Below are 17152 nucleotides of genomic sequence, written 5' to 3' on the forward strand. Positions count from 1 at the left end.
CTGCTATAACAAGAGGTCAGCTAGTGGCACTGAGTGTACAAGAGAAGGGTCACATCCTCTCAGAGTATTTACAATACGCTTCCCTGGATACTCTCCGCTTATGAATAGAGATGGATGTGGAACTAGCAACCAAAACATCCATCCATCCAGTGTTCTGAATATTTTACATTCTTTGTTACATTGTGCAGTATTTGAATGTTAACATCTAGTTTTGATATTAGATTACATATTTTGTTGCCCAGTATTAGTCTTAATACCTAAATTAAATTGTTGCAGGTTCTCGTCATGTGTTTTGAATTTTGGTGGTTGGGCTACAATTTGTTTGTGAAATTTTAAATTTTAACAGTTTATCACTGCAGTTACAGCAGGGTATAGATAGTGTTCCATATATCATTAAGTTATACAGTGTGGCAGCTGTTTTCCCCTCTGCAAAGGTGTTCAGATGTCTTCTATGCACTGTCATGTCACTCCCAGAGAATTTAGTCATTGTGTTAATGCATGCTGTTATTTTTTATCTTAGATGTTGTACTGTACAGTGCACATCTCATGCAACAACGTAAGACTGAGAATATTTTTGTTCTCTGAGTCTTCCATGAAACAAAGGCAGCTGTGTGGCAAAGAGTCCTACTCCTGCCAGCCTATAATGAGTCCTAGAGTTGCATTCTTTCCTTTTACTAATGACTGCACCTTTAATGGTTCCCTGTGCAACAGAGGGAGCTGGAGTGCAGAATACGAGACCAGTTGAAGCCATTGTTTCTGCAAATGAGCTTTTCACACCTGCCCCTTGTTTCATTAGAGAGTTGTCTGCTTTCTGCAGCTCAGTGTCTACAGAATGGAGATGAGGGAAGGAGCTGTGAATGTCTGTGTTCACTTTTGTGTGTGTGTGTGTGCGTGTGTGTGTTGTGGGTGCACGTGTGCGTCTGTTCTGTGCACATGCAAATTGTATTTTTATCAGTTTTATGATGGGAAAATTTGAAGCACAGTTTAAGAGGCTTACACATGGCTTGTTACTGCCGGAAATTTACCTAATGCCAAAAACCATATAGCATTGTCCAAGTTTTATATTGTATGTCCGAAACTTAAATTAGAATATGTATTATTAAGCATTTAAGTACTGTGCTGTACTGCCACATACCTGATGAAATAACTGCTGGTTATACCCCCAGATATTCAGTGTTGAATTATATCTTTATGGTTTATCTAATGCAGTTCATCGGTTTTGTCTCTACAGGTCTAGTGTGTATGAAGTCTAGCACCTCAGTGGTGGAGCTCGTTATGCTACTTTGTTCTCAGGTGAGTTTTTTTTTCTTTCTCCTCCTCTTCACAATCCTCTCTCGCAGCGTCTCTTTGTCACTCCCATCCTCTCTTCTCTTCCCTGTGAAATATGCCATTCTCTACTTTGCTTCTCTTAATGACATTTCTGTCAACGCTTTGTGGAGGTCTAATAGGGGCTATGTTCAAATTGGACATGGTCAATGCAATAGTACATTTCATTCACCTCTATAACTCATAAATGATATATCAACACAAAAAAAGTATTCATCCTGTTTAAACTGCAGGTATATTGATATAAATGTATGGTTTAATGCTAAGGGAAAGGTCTTATATCAGAGAATAATTAAATTTGATATCTGCTGAAGGTTATCAGTGTATTTTTGTTGTTGTAAAATGTTCCAGACATAAAATGTCCAAAAACTTATGATGACATCTCTCTGAGAATTCAGGGACTTTCTCACTAAACCCCAGAGCTTTTATCCCGAGCCCTCTTCTAGAGAATAAGCCCGACCTCATGCAACGCTGCTAGTGACTGATCACCTCTAAGCTGACCCTCTGAATCTCTTGTTAAGCCCTTGTTTTAGAGAAGGTCAAAGCCCCGATGTAGCAGTTAGAACAGGAGATATTTAACATACCTTCTGTCAGCCCATCAGTCTTGTGTCGGGAGCCCATAAGGAAGCCATTACTTGGTGCCTCTTTGTGGATCCAGACTGCAGGGCCAGAGCCTTGAGGAGGTGGATTGCCACTATGCGCGCTCCATGGTATCCGCAGTCCAAAGCCCTCTTCAACAGGGAGCTCAGCCTCTGTTATATGGAGGCCATTATTCAGGAGCTTTCCTCCAAAAAAACGAACATAAATGGGGCAGCCAAAATTGAGTTATTGTTGCTCTTTTGAAGGTTTTTGACGGGCTCCTCTTTGCATTGCTTTTTTGTCTGTAGAGTATCTGTGGGAAGCTGCTTTTTCCAGCTCTAGGATTTATTGCAGATGAGAGCGTCAGCATGCTGTTAAGGGTCTGAGTCCATCCCCCCTTTACACAGATAGCATTACTGCGGCTCCAGAGGTTCCTGCTATTAGGGGCTCTGGAGATGAAACTCAGGCTGAGATATCGATCAGACAGTGAGGCCTTGAAACTGAACCATATAGGTTGGTGTCCTTCTACAACCTTTGAAATAAAGATGAGCCATTGCTTAGTATCCTAGTGCTTCACTATTAGTAATGAATCCAGTTATGTTGCCAGCTAATATGTTTAAACATCCCACTGTAGCTAGAAAGGCACTCTGAGAGTGCAGACCTCTGCCAAGGAATGCCCTGTCCACAATGTTAGTGCAATGTGAATTTTCCCATTCAGGATCTAATTTTTCTTGATTATTTTGAAACCACATGAATACAGCACAAATGCCCTATCTAACAATGTTAATGAAAGTGAAAAATAATTTGTGTATATGCCCCGTGATAAGGATCCTTTCCAAAACTTTCAACCAAGTTAATGAAAAAATGACCAGTAGTTTTTCTAGAATCCTGCTGACAAACAAAAAAGACAAACAAAGACACAAAACATACACACATACACACGCACAAGCACACACACACACACACACACACACACACACACACACACACACACACACACACACACACACACACACACACACACACACACACACACACACAGATGAACCAAGATGAAAACATAACCTCATTGGAGGAGGTAATGCTGGATAGTTGTTATCTGGGTCTTCCAAATTCCTCTTTTGGATGACAAAGCTGATACATACTGTTTTATCATGAGCAAATTAAATGTTTGTCCTAACTGATGATTGCATGACAATATACTCCTAATTTATGTCTTTTTTATCACATGCTGTATCTCAAGTGCTCTGAAAAAGAACAGCACGCTTTCTCAAATGCAGGATGAGCTTTGCCTGACATCACTATAAAATGCCAACTTCAATGTAACCCTCACACATTTCAACATTAATGTTTTAAGACAGCAAGGAGGGCAGTTAGCTGACCTTTAGTTCCTCTCTGTTTTGTGACCTGTCAGTTTTATGAATGAATTAGTGCTAATGATCTGCCTTTTTCTTATTTATGCATACTAATCACAGCAATCATCTTGTGGCTGGCCATGGCTGCAGACACTGTGTGTCTCTCCTCAGCCTGGGCAGCTGAATGAAAAGGTCAAGCAGCTCTGTTTCTTGTAACAGCTTAAACATACAGGAGGGATCTAGAGTGGAGCCACAGAGATTTAGTGATGGAAGGTCTGCAGATGTGGAGAGTATAACAGAGCAGAGCAGAGCAGATAAAAAGCAAAAGCTCCCGCACACTGACAGGTTGGATTGAAACACCACAAATACTTAGTGCCCTGCTGAATATCAGGAAGATGAAAGTGGGAGGAGAGAAAATCTTCTCAAGGCCAGAAAACTGTTCTGTGGGATGGGAGTTGTGGGATTTTTAGGTCCACCAAAGCAGAGTGGATATTTTTGGAGTTGGAAGAATAGTACCATTGCTCAAAGTGAACCTACAGTTTCTCTATTTCCCAGTGTTGTGATTCCCTTTCTAGCAGCTTTTAGCACATTGTTTGTGAGTATAGTACATTTGTTTTACAAACAAATGTACTATTCTCTTAAGTGTCATCCCTCTCATTAAGATTGAAAGAAGCTGTATACAACCTGTCCAGCACAAACACAGCCTTGAGATAATTTTTCTTAGGATTTTGCGGAAACAAAACCTAAGATGAAAACTGAGTGACTATTGGAATTTAATTTTTCAGGTTGCCTGAAACACGAGGGTATACAAACGTTGTCCGTGCATGCTGGTCCTAACAACAACACAGGGCGACAAAATGTTAAGACTGCTTTTATTGTGGAGCTCTTCTGCCTCCCAAAAGGCCAAAAACTCAATAAATGCAGTTTAAAATCAAATTACAAAAATATCGAGTTACTAAACAAACTTCCAACAGCCAGAGGTGCTGCACCCTAGTCATGGTCTTCATTTACATCAAGGATTAGATCTTTTTTTTCCAAGGAGGTGCACGTCATGCCTAATTCCCTTCAAATGGGCAGCACAGGAATCTCTGCAATCAAAGGCAGCCTCCTCTGGGAGCTCTGTTATCCAGTAAAAAAAACAAAGAATAAAGAGAGCCTCTGAAGTGCTATCTCAGCTGTCAACAAGCATACCTCAGACAAGATACTAAATTTGACTAGTTCATGCTATACCTCCACTGACCTGCTGCCATTATCCTGGCAACGCCTAAGTGTCACATCACATCTGCCTTGATTTCTGTATTTATTTTTGTCACGTGAGCATGGTGCAAGTAGACCCTCAGAAGACTGGCTGTACATGATCCCTGTCCAAATCAAGAACAGCTTATTCCAGGCAGATACTGTAGCAGAGGAAGGGGGTCATAGGGAACATTTGGAGACCAGATGCTCAGCAGTTTGTCAGCACCATCTCCCTGACTTAACGCATTGTAGGGTCAGGCTGTGTACTCTTGCATGAACCTGCATGTGTCAGGCACGACAACTGTACAAAAACACATGCCCAAACATAATAATATCAATGTCAGTTACTGTGGTACTATACACAACAAATGCTGCTTACCTTGTCCAAACATTGACATAGAACATGCAGTGTATGTCACTGGTCTACAGCTATGGACTACACCCCCCAATATTATTTCTGTAGAAATGACCATATTTATTTCTGTAAATTTCAAATGGATATACTCTTTCAAAGGCTCTTTATATATGAGACCAGCCTTGCCTTTCATATACATTAGTAGCCCTCAGGACTGAAAACCTTTTTCCTTCATTTTCCTCTGTTTTCCCTCCTCTTTTGAACTGTGGCCTTCTCTGTTTTCTCTTCCATTTGCACCTCAGTGAGGGTACAGGAGAGCTGAATTTCCCACAGTGAAAGGCACGCTCTCAAACTGCTTTTTAATCATTTCCAGAGCATGTTGTGAGACAGCAAGTGCTGGCACTCTGGCCCAGGGCTCGGATCCCTTCCAGGCGCACACTGCAGGGCTCAGTGAGCCTGCTCAGTAATCTGTCACTGTAAGGGACAGAGGAAATGGCTGTATTTAAGTGAGAGGATACAGTTTCATCCCACAATTACATATCTCCTGTGTTTACAGATCTTTTCACAGAGGAAGACAGGATGGTCACACTGGCTGTGTAGCATTTCAACTTTTTATAGCCATCTTTTTTTCCCTCAAAGGATATATGAACTTAATGCTTTCTTTTACCCACTTGAATTACAAGCTATGAAATTGAATCTATATTACAGTTTAAGAATGCCATTTAGATGGTGAAATGTGATTCATGTTGTATATTGGATCAAAAGGGTATTTTGATAAATTAAAGCTGTCTGAGAAAGTGCTTTTTTCCATAACTGTTAGCTTTTAGCTCTGCTGCCTTTTTTGGAAAACTAGCCTTACTGATTTTTTCTATCTAATATTGATTTAAAGGATGCAAGTATAAAGGGTTATCAGAATGTTTAACTTCCCATTACAGCCCAAATACAAAACAAATGTGCATGGCTTCTGTAAGTAATGGATCACAAATTGTTTCATTTCAGGAATGGCAGAACTCTATTCAGAAGAACGCTGGCCTGGCTTTCATTGAGCTAATCAATGAAGGAAGGTAATGCGTCCTTTTACTTTAATACATAAAGTTAATTATTTAAATAATCCTTCTTTTATCAACATGTGCTTTAAAAATGTGACTGCTCTGTAGGGGGGGGACAGTAAATAAGATTGCAGTGACTAGGTAAAGTAAGAATATCTAGAGTGTGTTCAGCCTCTCTTATTGTCTGCCTTCTTATATCTCTGTATCTGCCAGTTATACTGTACATCCCAGTGTGTTTCTCTTTCTGTCTCCCTCCCTCTTCCTCTCATTTCTGGGTGTGGCCAGACTCAGGGTTTTCCATAGCAGATCAGGGGCGGCTCAGCCTCCTTGTCCATCTGCTGACCCATCTGGCCAGGCCTTCTCTATGCCTGGGCTCTTGCTTCAGCCGAGCCAGGCTCCTCTGAGTCCCCTGCTGGCCCTGGAACAAAGAGCTTTAGTCAGTAGGGCCACACGGCGCTGTCCAGGGTGCTGCTGACACAGATAATTTCCCAGTATTATTCAAGTCTCTGCACACCTGCTCTGCTTAACTAGACAGATCTAGAGGTAGCTAGAGTCTGGTAAATCTGTTTGCCTTACAAGGCGTGGCTGACAAAGATGTTGTTTCTGCTGTATGTGCAACAACATTACAGCAGGTAGCTGTGTTCTGTTTCTCTGTTTCAAGCAAAGCCGCAATCAAACATACTGAAAATGCCCTGAAATGACTGAAAGTAAAGTGATCACTTTATTGGATTACTAACAATGCCTTTTTAGCATGACTGCTGTGGCACCATCCCTGTGAGAGAAGTATCCATGTTGATGCAGTTGAAGGCCAGACCAATAGTGAATAGCTGAATTTATTAGTTTTACCAATCTATAAAATATTTACACAAAAGTTCAGTATTGAGCATTAATATCTCGTTTTCTGTCTCCATATATTTGTCTTCAACCGGCTTTCACATCTACTCTTGGATTCAAAACCAAGCATGGCATTGTCAACCACGTTGTTTGAGCGGTGAACGTCTGTCTATTAATAAGGGCTTGTCAACAGTTAAAGAGGCAATAGCAGCTGATGAATGCAGTCTCGGGATTACTGCCTCTCCTTGGGACAGGAGGGAAATTACAGTCTGTATCAAGCAATGGAGAGGAACAGGGGCTGCTTTAATTAAAACAAAGCTAGCCTAATGGTGTGTAAAATGGCATGTAATCTACACACAGTAGCCAGGGTGTTCTCAATTATTAAAGATACTGGAATTTAAATGTGAATGTGGGTGGAGACCACGGAGCCTCCAGAGTCAGCCATGTGAGAAGTCGTTCACGGCCAGACTTGTCAGCAATACAGGCACAGGGTTGATGTTCTGGTCAGTGGGAAGGGATGCTCAGTCAATCAGGAGTATGCCAGACAGGCTTCAATGCTCTAATGACACCCCATTCCTTCCTTAATGCTACAGAGGGATCTGTCACTGACCTGCAGCCTTGCAACATAACACAGACAAATGATGCTGTTTACTATGTCTGCTCTTTCAACAAGCAGAATGTTGCACAATCCTGATGAGCTGTTTTCCTTAACACTGCTCCTTCCTTAAGAGCATCGTTACAACAGATTTTAGCTAATAAAACAGGATATTTCCTAATTCAATTCAATGATAATATGTGTATGAATCTATGCTGCATTTGACTTTCTCTGTAATATTAAAGGTTGCTCTGCCATGCTATGAAGGACCACATAGTTCGGGTTGCCAACGAGGCCGAGTTCATTCTGAACAGACAGCGAGCAGAGGACGTCCACAAACATGCAGAGTTTGAGGTATAAGCTGTGCCATACTTCCTTGCATCTGAACTTAAAGGGGTGATTTGGATATTTTGAAGTGTGGTTGTATGAGGTGCTTATCCATTGTCAGTGTATTACCTACAGTAGATGGCAGGGCATGCCCCTAGTTCAGAGAAGCAGACATGAGTCCTGACACAGAAGCTAAGGAACCTTAAAAAAAATCTCTCTATCATACACCTTAATCTATAAGTTTTAGTGTACTCTATATTTCAAATACCTTCACTGTTTTACCAATCAGACTATTTAATTTGCCACTACATTTCAACTGTCAAACACAGTGAACAGAATGTTGTTGTTGCTGTCATACTTATTAATTTTTATTTTCTTGTGGTTGTTATTCCATAAACCACGTAAAATATGACCCAACCAGCTTATCTGCAGTGTTATACAATACTCAGTGAGTAAGAATACAGAGTTCTACAGTTGACATAATGTAGTGCCAAAGAAAGGGTTGTCTGATGGCAGCGTAAAGCGGAAAAATTCTGCTCCCCCCATTCACGGCAGTGCATTGCTTAGCTTCTTTGCTTCTGTGCCAAGCTTTCCCATATAAAGGGATTGGGGCAAACTATATACAAAATATTGTACAATAGAGAGTACAATCAATAGTAAATAGCATTATTGCAGATCACTGATTTTCCCAACGTCAAATTGTACCGTCTTTTGTAAAAATAGATTATTTTGTCAATCTTTTAGTGAACTCTGAACAAATCCTAGTCATCCTAACCCTTAAAAATTCCTATAAAATGATTTAGTAACCAGTAGAAAAGAATACTTAATTTGATTTTGATGACATTTGCCAACCAACTTAGGAGATAGCCCTCTGAGTCTGTATTTAGTACACCCGAATCAAACCACTCCTATCTCAGACTTGAAAGGGAATGCTTACAAGAATTAAGCAATGTCTGAATATTAATTGTATTGCAGTAATGAATTTTTTTTTTATCTCCCTCTAGTAGTATAGGAATATACACGGTCCTTTTATTTTTCAGTGCAAACTTGTCACCAAATTAGAACATGAAGCAAATAAATTCCACAAAAATATATATAAAAATACAAAATATATTAAAAGATCCTGCTGTATTAAAATGGTTGTTAGATTATTATAGAACATTCCGAGACACATTGTTTGTGTAATCACACAAACCCACGCACAAACACACACACACACACGCACACACAGATATACGTAAACGCTCGCCACCTCTGTTAGCAGTCAGTACATGTGAGAAGTGATGAGTTTCTTATCTTGGAAAAGCAGCCATCCTCAAACAGCTGCTTGATATACAGTTCTTGAGGATCCTTGACCTGCTAGATAAACTGGAAGAGACTGCTAGATATGCAATGTCAGGAGAAGGGGGAAGTGTACCTGGCCCCATCCGTTCTGTCTGCCAGCTCGAGACAGCCTACACTTTTCATCTAGGTCTGATGTTACTTTATTACCCACTCTCCAAGATTGAAGATTCAGGACGCAGATAAGACATTTTTACAATTAAGCTGGTGTCAGGGCGAAGCGTCATATGCTATAAAGCGATAAATAACGTTTGATATTTGTCATGGCGTCATGTGGTGATGTGAGGTGACAAGCAGAGATTGAGTTATCCGCCGTATGAAGAATACGTTGAAGTATAGCATCTGACAGAATTCAAATTTGAAGCAGGAAATTCAATTAACTTCCAGCTTCTGTTAGCAAATTAGATTTTGAATATTAGCAAGAGTTCCCCCAGGGTGGAATAGTGAGACAATCTTGTTTTAGCTGCAAAGATAGAGTCAGATGTGCTCCCCTAGATCACTTTTAGCCACCTGGAACACTAAGGGAGTTGCAATGACTTCTGAAAATGTATATAAAACCAATATCCCCATTTTTCAATACATTTTTAAATTGATTATTAACTTTATCATTCTGACACTTATATATCAAACATTACTTGGACTATGGTAGGATCAATATTTTTTTTATTTCATCTTTGCACATCTGTGTCCTTCTGGTACATTTGTTCTTAAACATGGCTGCATATTTATGTTTAACACCAATCCTATACCGGGGGACAATAACATACCCCCCTACATAATGGCAGTGAAGATTTGTTAACCCTGACAGACTATATTCTTTGTGGATCTATTAGAGTATTTTCTCTTCTCCTCTAATAGCACCATCTATGGCTACCTAGCAGGGAGCCTCATCTGTCCGCAGTTAGGGAATGGACTGCCTTCATGTGCTCGCCATGATTTACTACACTCCTCCAAGGGAGCAGAAATATATCTCTCAGCTGTCCACTAATATCTTTATGCACTCAAGTGTGTTGAATGAAGCCATAACATTCTTCAGTGTGACAAATGCTCCATTAGAGGGTATATATTATTCCGGCCTTATTCAAGTAAAACATTCTCAAATGCTATTAGTACAATGTCAGACATCACTTTTAGCAGTGGATACTGTACTGAGAGCCATAAATATACTAATGAGGTTCACACTTCATATTTTTCTCCCCCCCCCCCCTTTTTTTTTAAATCTTAAATTAGTCCAACTGTGCCCAGTATGCTGCTGACAGAAAAGAAGAAGAGAAGATGTGTGACCACCTGATCAGTGCGGCCAAACACCGAGACCATGTTACAGCCAACCAGTTAAAGCAGAAAATCGTCAACATCCTCACCAACAAGCATGGTGCCTGGGGGACGCTGGCCCAGAGGTAAGCCCTCACACTTACATTACGTCTTTAACATGAACCATAGCTGCTCAACGTTAGGTTCACTCTAGAGGACAAAAGTTACCTGTTCACAAAACTCTGCAGTGATGGGGGGCGGTGGGGGGGGACCACCAGTTAATGTCATTTTCACAGGATCCGATAGGGTCAGCAATCGGGTCAGCAAACGCAATTACAGTGTGGAGTGGCTTAATCCCCTGGGGACAGCTGATTGGCCATTCTTCCGACAGACCGGGATAGCAGGAGGGGAAGAAGGGGGTTGGGGTGTTTCTATAGTGTTGTCCAGGCATTCATTGACCCTCTCAGTAACACAGCCCAGCACCTGGCGGTAGTTGCAGACTTCCCCATGGGCCCTGTTAAAATAACCACAGGCTCTCCTGCTCTGCCTCCCACCTCTCACCTGCATCCACATGGTCCCACAGATACAGAGTGGAGTGGCAGGATCAAGAGCTGGTTATATTAGACAAACAGAGGTGTTACAACATACTGTTAAAGCTGAAAGCTGAGAGTTTGAGCATTTATCTTTTGTTACAGATGTTGCAGCATACATGCAATTGTTATAAAGTCTGAATGGGGAAGCTGCAGTTGCTGCTTGCAGCATCATTCCTGTCCGTGAAAGAATCAACATAACTGGAAACAGGTCAGATGCAGAAATGTCCGGGGAGAGAATAAAATGTTCACCCAAAAAGGAATCCAAATACTTGGATCACTGCTGTGAGCTGTATTCTGCAGGACCAGAATACAACCAACCACTGCTGATTTGCCAAAACGAATTTTTTCTCTCCTGAAACAGTAGCTTTGGTTTTGTTATAACATTTTGAAAATACAATGCAGATGTTCAACCGTATTCACTGAAATTAGGTTTGTTTCATATCTTAAACCGTTAACTGTTGTCATGAAAAATTTTCTAGCTGGGGTAATTACTTTTTACGGCTATATTTTATGTCTTTGACTTGCAGTAAAGTTCAAAGAGTTTCCCCCCGAAACAGCAGATGTCATAAGCAGCTACATTTGGTTTCTTTTTTTATGGCTTTAAGGAAGATTATGCACTGTGGCCAATATCTACAGTACTTCATGATATCAAATGTATATACTGTATATTGGCATTATTCACCCTGTCATTTTCTGTTGATGTTTTTAAGGCCCTTCATTTCAGGACTACCAAAGAGAAACTGAAAGCGTACAAAAATTGTGTTTAGTATCATAGATATTGTCAAATGAAAATATATTTTGGCCGTGATTGTGAAGGCTACAGTTCAGATTTTCATCAAGCTGACTGAACCTGAGCAGAAGTACGCATGACAAAATCTATTGGGTTGAATTCTGGGCTCTTGTTCAAATATTTATGGAGCCCCTCTCAGAGGCAAAGCATTTGCATTGAAACAAAAGGTTATTGAGCGTGGGTGCATTGTAAATGATGCCGCAAAACTTCCAACAAATTCAAATTTAATGTTAACCTGCTGGTGAAGAAAAATGATGCAATATGCTCACAAGCTCAGGGCAGTGTTGCAGTTCAGCAGCTTAGTCTTATTCAATGCTACATTAACTTTCCCATTTATGCTGCTCTTGTAAGATATAAAGCCCTCAAGCATTTTGAGGTGGCTGTCTGTTATGTCTGTGAGGGAGAGAGAGGGAGGGAGGGAGAGAGAGAGAGAGACTTTAGTTGTTAATGTTTGTTTTCACCCTCATGCACAGAAATTGCTTCGCCTTTTACTGCTAAGTTCTGCCTGGAGACATACCAAAGAATATGTATTATTTGTCTTGGATATATTATAAACACAATTATTCTAAGGCAGGCATGGGGCAGAAACTAGTATATTTTATATGTTTATATGTTTCACCATCGTGTTTTCAACAGTGCTCATTAGATTGATCTAACCTCCCAGCCTACTGTTAGATGCATCTGTTTTGTTTGAATTACAGACATCTGCACATGTCTGCATTTCTGAAGGCCGCTCCATTTTGAGCCGTTGTTCTCGTTGTAAGAAATTGTGTTGCGGCACATCCGACATCAGCCAACGACAAGGAAATATTCTGTGCAAGGCTTGAAAACAGCTGCTCTGCAGCCATGTGATCTAAGTGAAGAATAAGCAGATCAGACCCTATGGGTGTCCTGTTAGATCATACTATATGCTTGTTTGATGATGAATGTCCCCCTGTATAGAGTCAGCATAGGAAAATCAATACTCCTCAAATTGAAACAGTATAGGGTTGTATTGATCCGCCGCGCTAAATCAAAATGAGGAGGCTTTGATACATCTCTCCAAGACAGCTCCCTACCCAGTAATGACACACTATCAATTTTAGCTTTACACTGATAAATCAAGTTGAAAATTGGATGTCAGAGTTTTTTCCAGGGAGAGAGTGATTTTTTTCTGCCCTCTGGTCCCCTCTGCTGTTGACCTCTGAACCCTGCCAGTGGATTATAAAGTTCATGCTCGTCTAAAGTGAAAGTAGATGTCAAGGCGAGGCTGATGAATTCATTGAAGAATAACGTCCACCACATTTGCAGCATAGGGCTACCTCAACCGTGATAATACTATAAAGTCTCTCTCATTCTGCAGTTATCTCATACTACTTAAGAGTAAATTAAGCAGCAACCATTTGTTTCTCTCATCAAAAATCTCTAACTCATCGAACATTTGAAATACACAGTAAGAATTACAGAGTGACATATACAGTGTGAACCCTATCATTAGTATTTTATATAACCGCATTTTTTATTGCATTTTTTTTTACTGTATACAATGTATTTTTATTGATGATTGATCCATTCACATTGTGTGCAGGTGATTTAGCCTTACACACACACACTGAGGCACACCTACTGTATAAACTACGGACACTTAAATATTCACCATCTGAGCTTCAGTCAATCTCTCTTGCTTCACTGTCTACCATTCTTTTACCAGCACTCGTTTGGTACTAATTGTTTCGACACAATCACCCTAACAGAAATGTAAAAGGGGGCTGAAAGAGACAAACCTCCCTTTGTTCCCATATGGGCATCCGTGTTCACATCAGCAGCATCAGTGACAGCTGACAGAGGAGCCTCCACTGGCCCCCACAGCAGACCTTAACCTTACCTGACTAGTCTATTGATTGTCAACATTTCTTGTGTATAATTACTTTTTTGTAGCAGAGGAGAGAAAGGAAAATGGCGGCATATATTGATCTGTGGTAAGGCAATGAAACAGCCGTTTCCCTTGACTAACAGTGAGTTTCATCTCTCACACTAGATGAATGGTAACAATCTGCCCGTGGATAATAACTTTGTGATGGAAGGAACCTTTTTACGCACGATGTGCGCAGAGTATTTGGTCTCGCCCGAAAGGGTTATCAATTCTAATAGAAGTCCACTAGCACATGGGGGTTGGGGGCACCAGAGAGGGCCATACAGCCTCAAAGGGTCTGAGGTCTGATGGCCCCTCTGGGGTAGAAAAACAAGGCCAAGGTCTCTGGTTGCTCCTGATAGTATAAACAAAAATCAGACTCACAATATAATGGATACAATTCAAAAATATTCTTCTCCTTGACATCCAGAGTAGCAAAAGGCATATCTTCTTATTTACTTTCTTTGCAAATGCTTGTGATCATGTAATGTATCCTGTTAGAATAATAACAATAAAGTAGAAATGGGTAATCCTAGAAACCACTATAAAATCAGTGCCCGTTTTTTGCTCTGTGTTGCATGCAGACTTTAGAGGTTTCTATTTTGCCCACTCCCCCCCAATGCTATTTTTGGTGCTCTGCATACCATCTTTCATTTTTCAGTCCACCATCTAGAACAGATTCAATAAAATGCTGCTCCTTTTAAAACAGCTTGCAAGTGATAATGTTTTTATTCTTCATTTAATCAGATCGTATTCATAACATGACGCTCCTCTGTTCTTGCAAGCTGATATTCTCTCGACTTGCATTTGTTCTTGACCTACACCAGGCTCTATTCCCGTGGGGCACTCTTAACCTTGCACACTGTGCTAATTATCTCTGGAAAGAGGCCCATTCACACAATCATCAATTTCATCGAGTTTTGAAATTGAGCTGGGCATCGCCTGACTCTGCCCCATTTCCGATGAAAGATGGGGACCCACAAAGCTGGCGTTCCAGGGAAGTTCACCTACAGTATGGATCCTCATCCCTCGTCTGATCGTGTACGTCTGTCTTCATTACACCAGATGACCTGGAGGTAATCTTGTTGCTGCTGTGTTGGTTCCCTTTTGTCTTTGTCCAATAACCGTTCGTCCATGTGTCTATTCTCTATCTCTCAATCTACAAAAGAATAGTCATATCTAATAACTAGAAGCATTTGGATCTTAGCTTGGTCTGCAGCACTGTTGAGTATAGTGATGATAAGCAATGGTGGAATGAAAGAGATGAAAGTCTTGTATACCATGTGTAGCCCTCTGTGGTAATCTGATCATGATGTTGGCCGCACAGTCACTTCACACTTGGCATTCGACAGACGCATGATCAAACTGGATGTGTTTTTATAGAGAAAATGACTGTGTATTTTTTCCTTAGTTTATGGGTTACTTTGAAAGCAGTGGGCTAAGAAATGCTCATCACCATATGGTTGCCATTTGCCACTTTTTGATGCAGTGTTTTCTTTTTTTTTTTATCCAGCAGCTGTTTGTTGAGGAATGTGCTTGTTGATAGACAATGTTTTCACATTTCCTCGCTCTGGTTTTTAGTGTCTGCTGGATGCCCTTTTGGTTTTCCTGACATGTGGAATCCCTGCCATTAAAGATCTGCATATCTGGATGCCATTTTAAGTATAAAAAAAGGACCAGTTCTATTAATTAACATTATTTGGTCAAATGAGAGATTGTTTCATACATGTCTGAACCAAAAACTTTATAAGATATGTACGTAGTCTCCCAGCCATGCCACCCATAGGTTTCTGCAAAGCGAAACTGAAGCTCAATGTGCGTGCCTCCACCTGTAGCCATCTTGGCAGTTCCTGAAGCTGCCTGCTCATGGCTTATCCAAAAATGGGCAAAGAGGTGGCACATGGATGGAGTTGAGGAAACCTACAGTCGATGCTGGCCTCCTATGACAGCACCCACCTGTCAGTCAAAGCAGTCATGCCCATAATTATGCAAAAACTTTAAGCCGTAATATAATTTAAACAGGTGAGTTGTATAAAAAAGTACCTCTCGTAATCTCGAAGGAGATTGACTTCAAGTGGCCATTTGAAGAACTGCAGGTTTTGACACATTCACATTGGCTTTATTTCTCATCTCTGGAGGTTGGTGCTTGATCTGGACGGAATACAGTGCCAGAACTACCTCAATAATTCTCTTTAGGCAGGTTCATGTTAGGTAGGTTACTAATTTACTGCCTTTTGTTTATTTTATTTTATATCCGAGTTCTACTCAACTTTTTATTTTTGTCACTACTTTAGATGCAGCCTGCTGCATGCTGACTGAGTTACAAATTCCTCATGGACTTTGTAAATCAGTCAGTGCTTGGTAGGACAACTGAAAAAGAAAGAAAAGACCAATTGTCCTCAGACGCCGAGCGTGTGTTCAATGTCCCAGTGCATGTGTGATGGAAACCAGTCACTGCTCCTTTGAATAGAATTGTCAGTGATTACTGGTATTTATTATAATTACCCCTACTCATGTCACCAATGGAAGCCTTTAAAAGGAGTATAATGGGATTTTATTGAATCAGCATGTCCCTGTCCTTCCTCCTGACCGTCTCACAAAAATGTCTGAGCATTAACAGAATAAAAAGGAAATCTTTAACCATGAGATCTTCTTCTGCCTTGTACATATTTTATTGTGCCAAAGGTAATTATTGATTGTGACGATATATCTGTGCAATTGCTTTTATTGTGATTTTTATCTTAAACATGTTGGATTTCGATGTACAAGGCAATGACTTTTAGTAAGCATAGAGCACTCTAAGGTAATTGCTTTGTGACATGTAGTTCTTTTCATTTATATGCCCTCAGAATTTGAAACACAATTTAGGTTTCAGACAAGCACCTTCTTTACTGGTAATGGCACAGGTTTGTCCTTGCTGTGGCTCAAGTTTGACTTTTTACTCCAACACCAATACTATTCTCAAAATAATCAGACAAAATTTGGTAAAAAAATAAAAGGGTCTCTGCAACAATACATCACCCTCTAATCCAATATGAGCCCTTGTCAGCTGCCAAAAGTATCTCTCTCTTCTAGAATGATGTTATAATTTCCTATAAAACTGTTATCCATCATTTTATTTTTATTTTCCTCCCCAGCTTATTTTGAATTATGCTTGTCAGCTTTCCCTTTCCTTTGACAAACAAAACACATTCCCTGTAGACTGGGGTGTTAGATCTGGCAACTCAAACACTGGCTCCGTGAGGAAAAGTGTGCTTTAAATACCTATTTGAAAGAGAAGAGAATAGACGATAGTCCTCGCTTACGCATTTATCCTATTGCACTTAGCAAGTCTGAAAGCATCCATAAATAATGGTGCTCCTGTTTCCTGTAGGTTATCAGTGCTGGAAAATTAGCTTTTAAAATGCGGTTTGAAATCCATTTAGGTGATTGATTGGTGACGGGACTAATAAATTTTGGCAGTTTCTAGGGGGCCAGCTCACAGCCATTCTTTATGGTTGTCATGAAGCCAGACACATTTGATGTGGAAAATAAGGTTTCCCGAGCCAACTCTGCTTAATATAAAATACTGTTGTATGGACAATTTGTTGTTGTTAGAGACAATACAGAGAACTACTTACTATTAAAGAA

At 40.4% G+C, this 17152-nt stretch overlaps 1 protein-coding gene across 4 annotated transcripts in view; it reads left to right on the forward strand.

Moving 5' to 3' along the window:
• Positions 1-17152, forward strand: part of LOC310946718 (neurobeachin-like) — a gene marked incomplete at both ends in the record, with an annotated part of 214607 nt that overhangs the window by 119389 nt on the left and 78066 nt on the right. For all 4 annotated transcript variants that reach the window (XM_083913262.1, XM_083913263.1, XM_083913264.1 and 1 more), the window contains 4 exons: positions 1232-1293; positions 5851-5915; positions 7575-7683; positions 10228-10394. In XM_083913262.1, the coding sequence (XP_083769388.1) occupies positions 1232-1293; positions 5851-5915; positions 7575-7683; positions 10228-10394 (403 nt within the window). The remainder of the gene's footprint in view (positions 1-1231; positions 1294-5850; positions 5916-7574; positions 7684-10227; positions 10395-17152) is intronic.

The sequence above is a fragment of the Echiichthys vipera genome (genome assembly GCF_963691815.1).
Source record: "Echiichthys vipera genome assembly, chromosome: 5".
NCBI lineage: Eukaryota > Metazoa > Chordata > Actinopteri > Perciformes > Trachinidae > Echiichthys > Echiichthys vipera.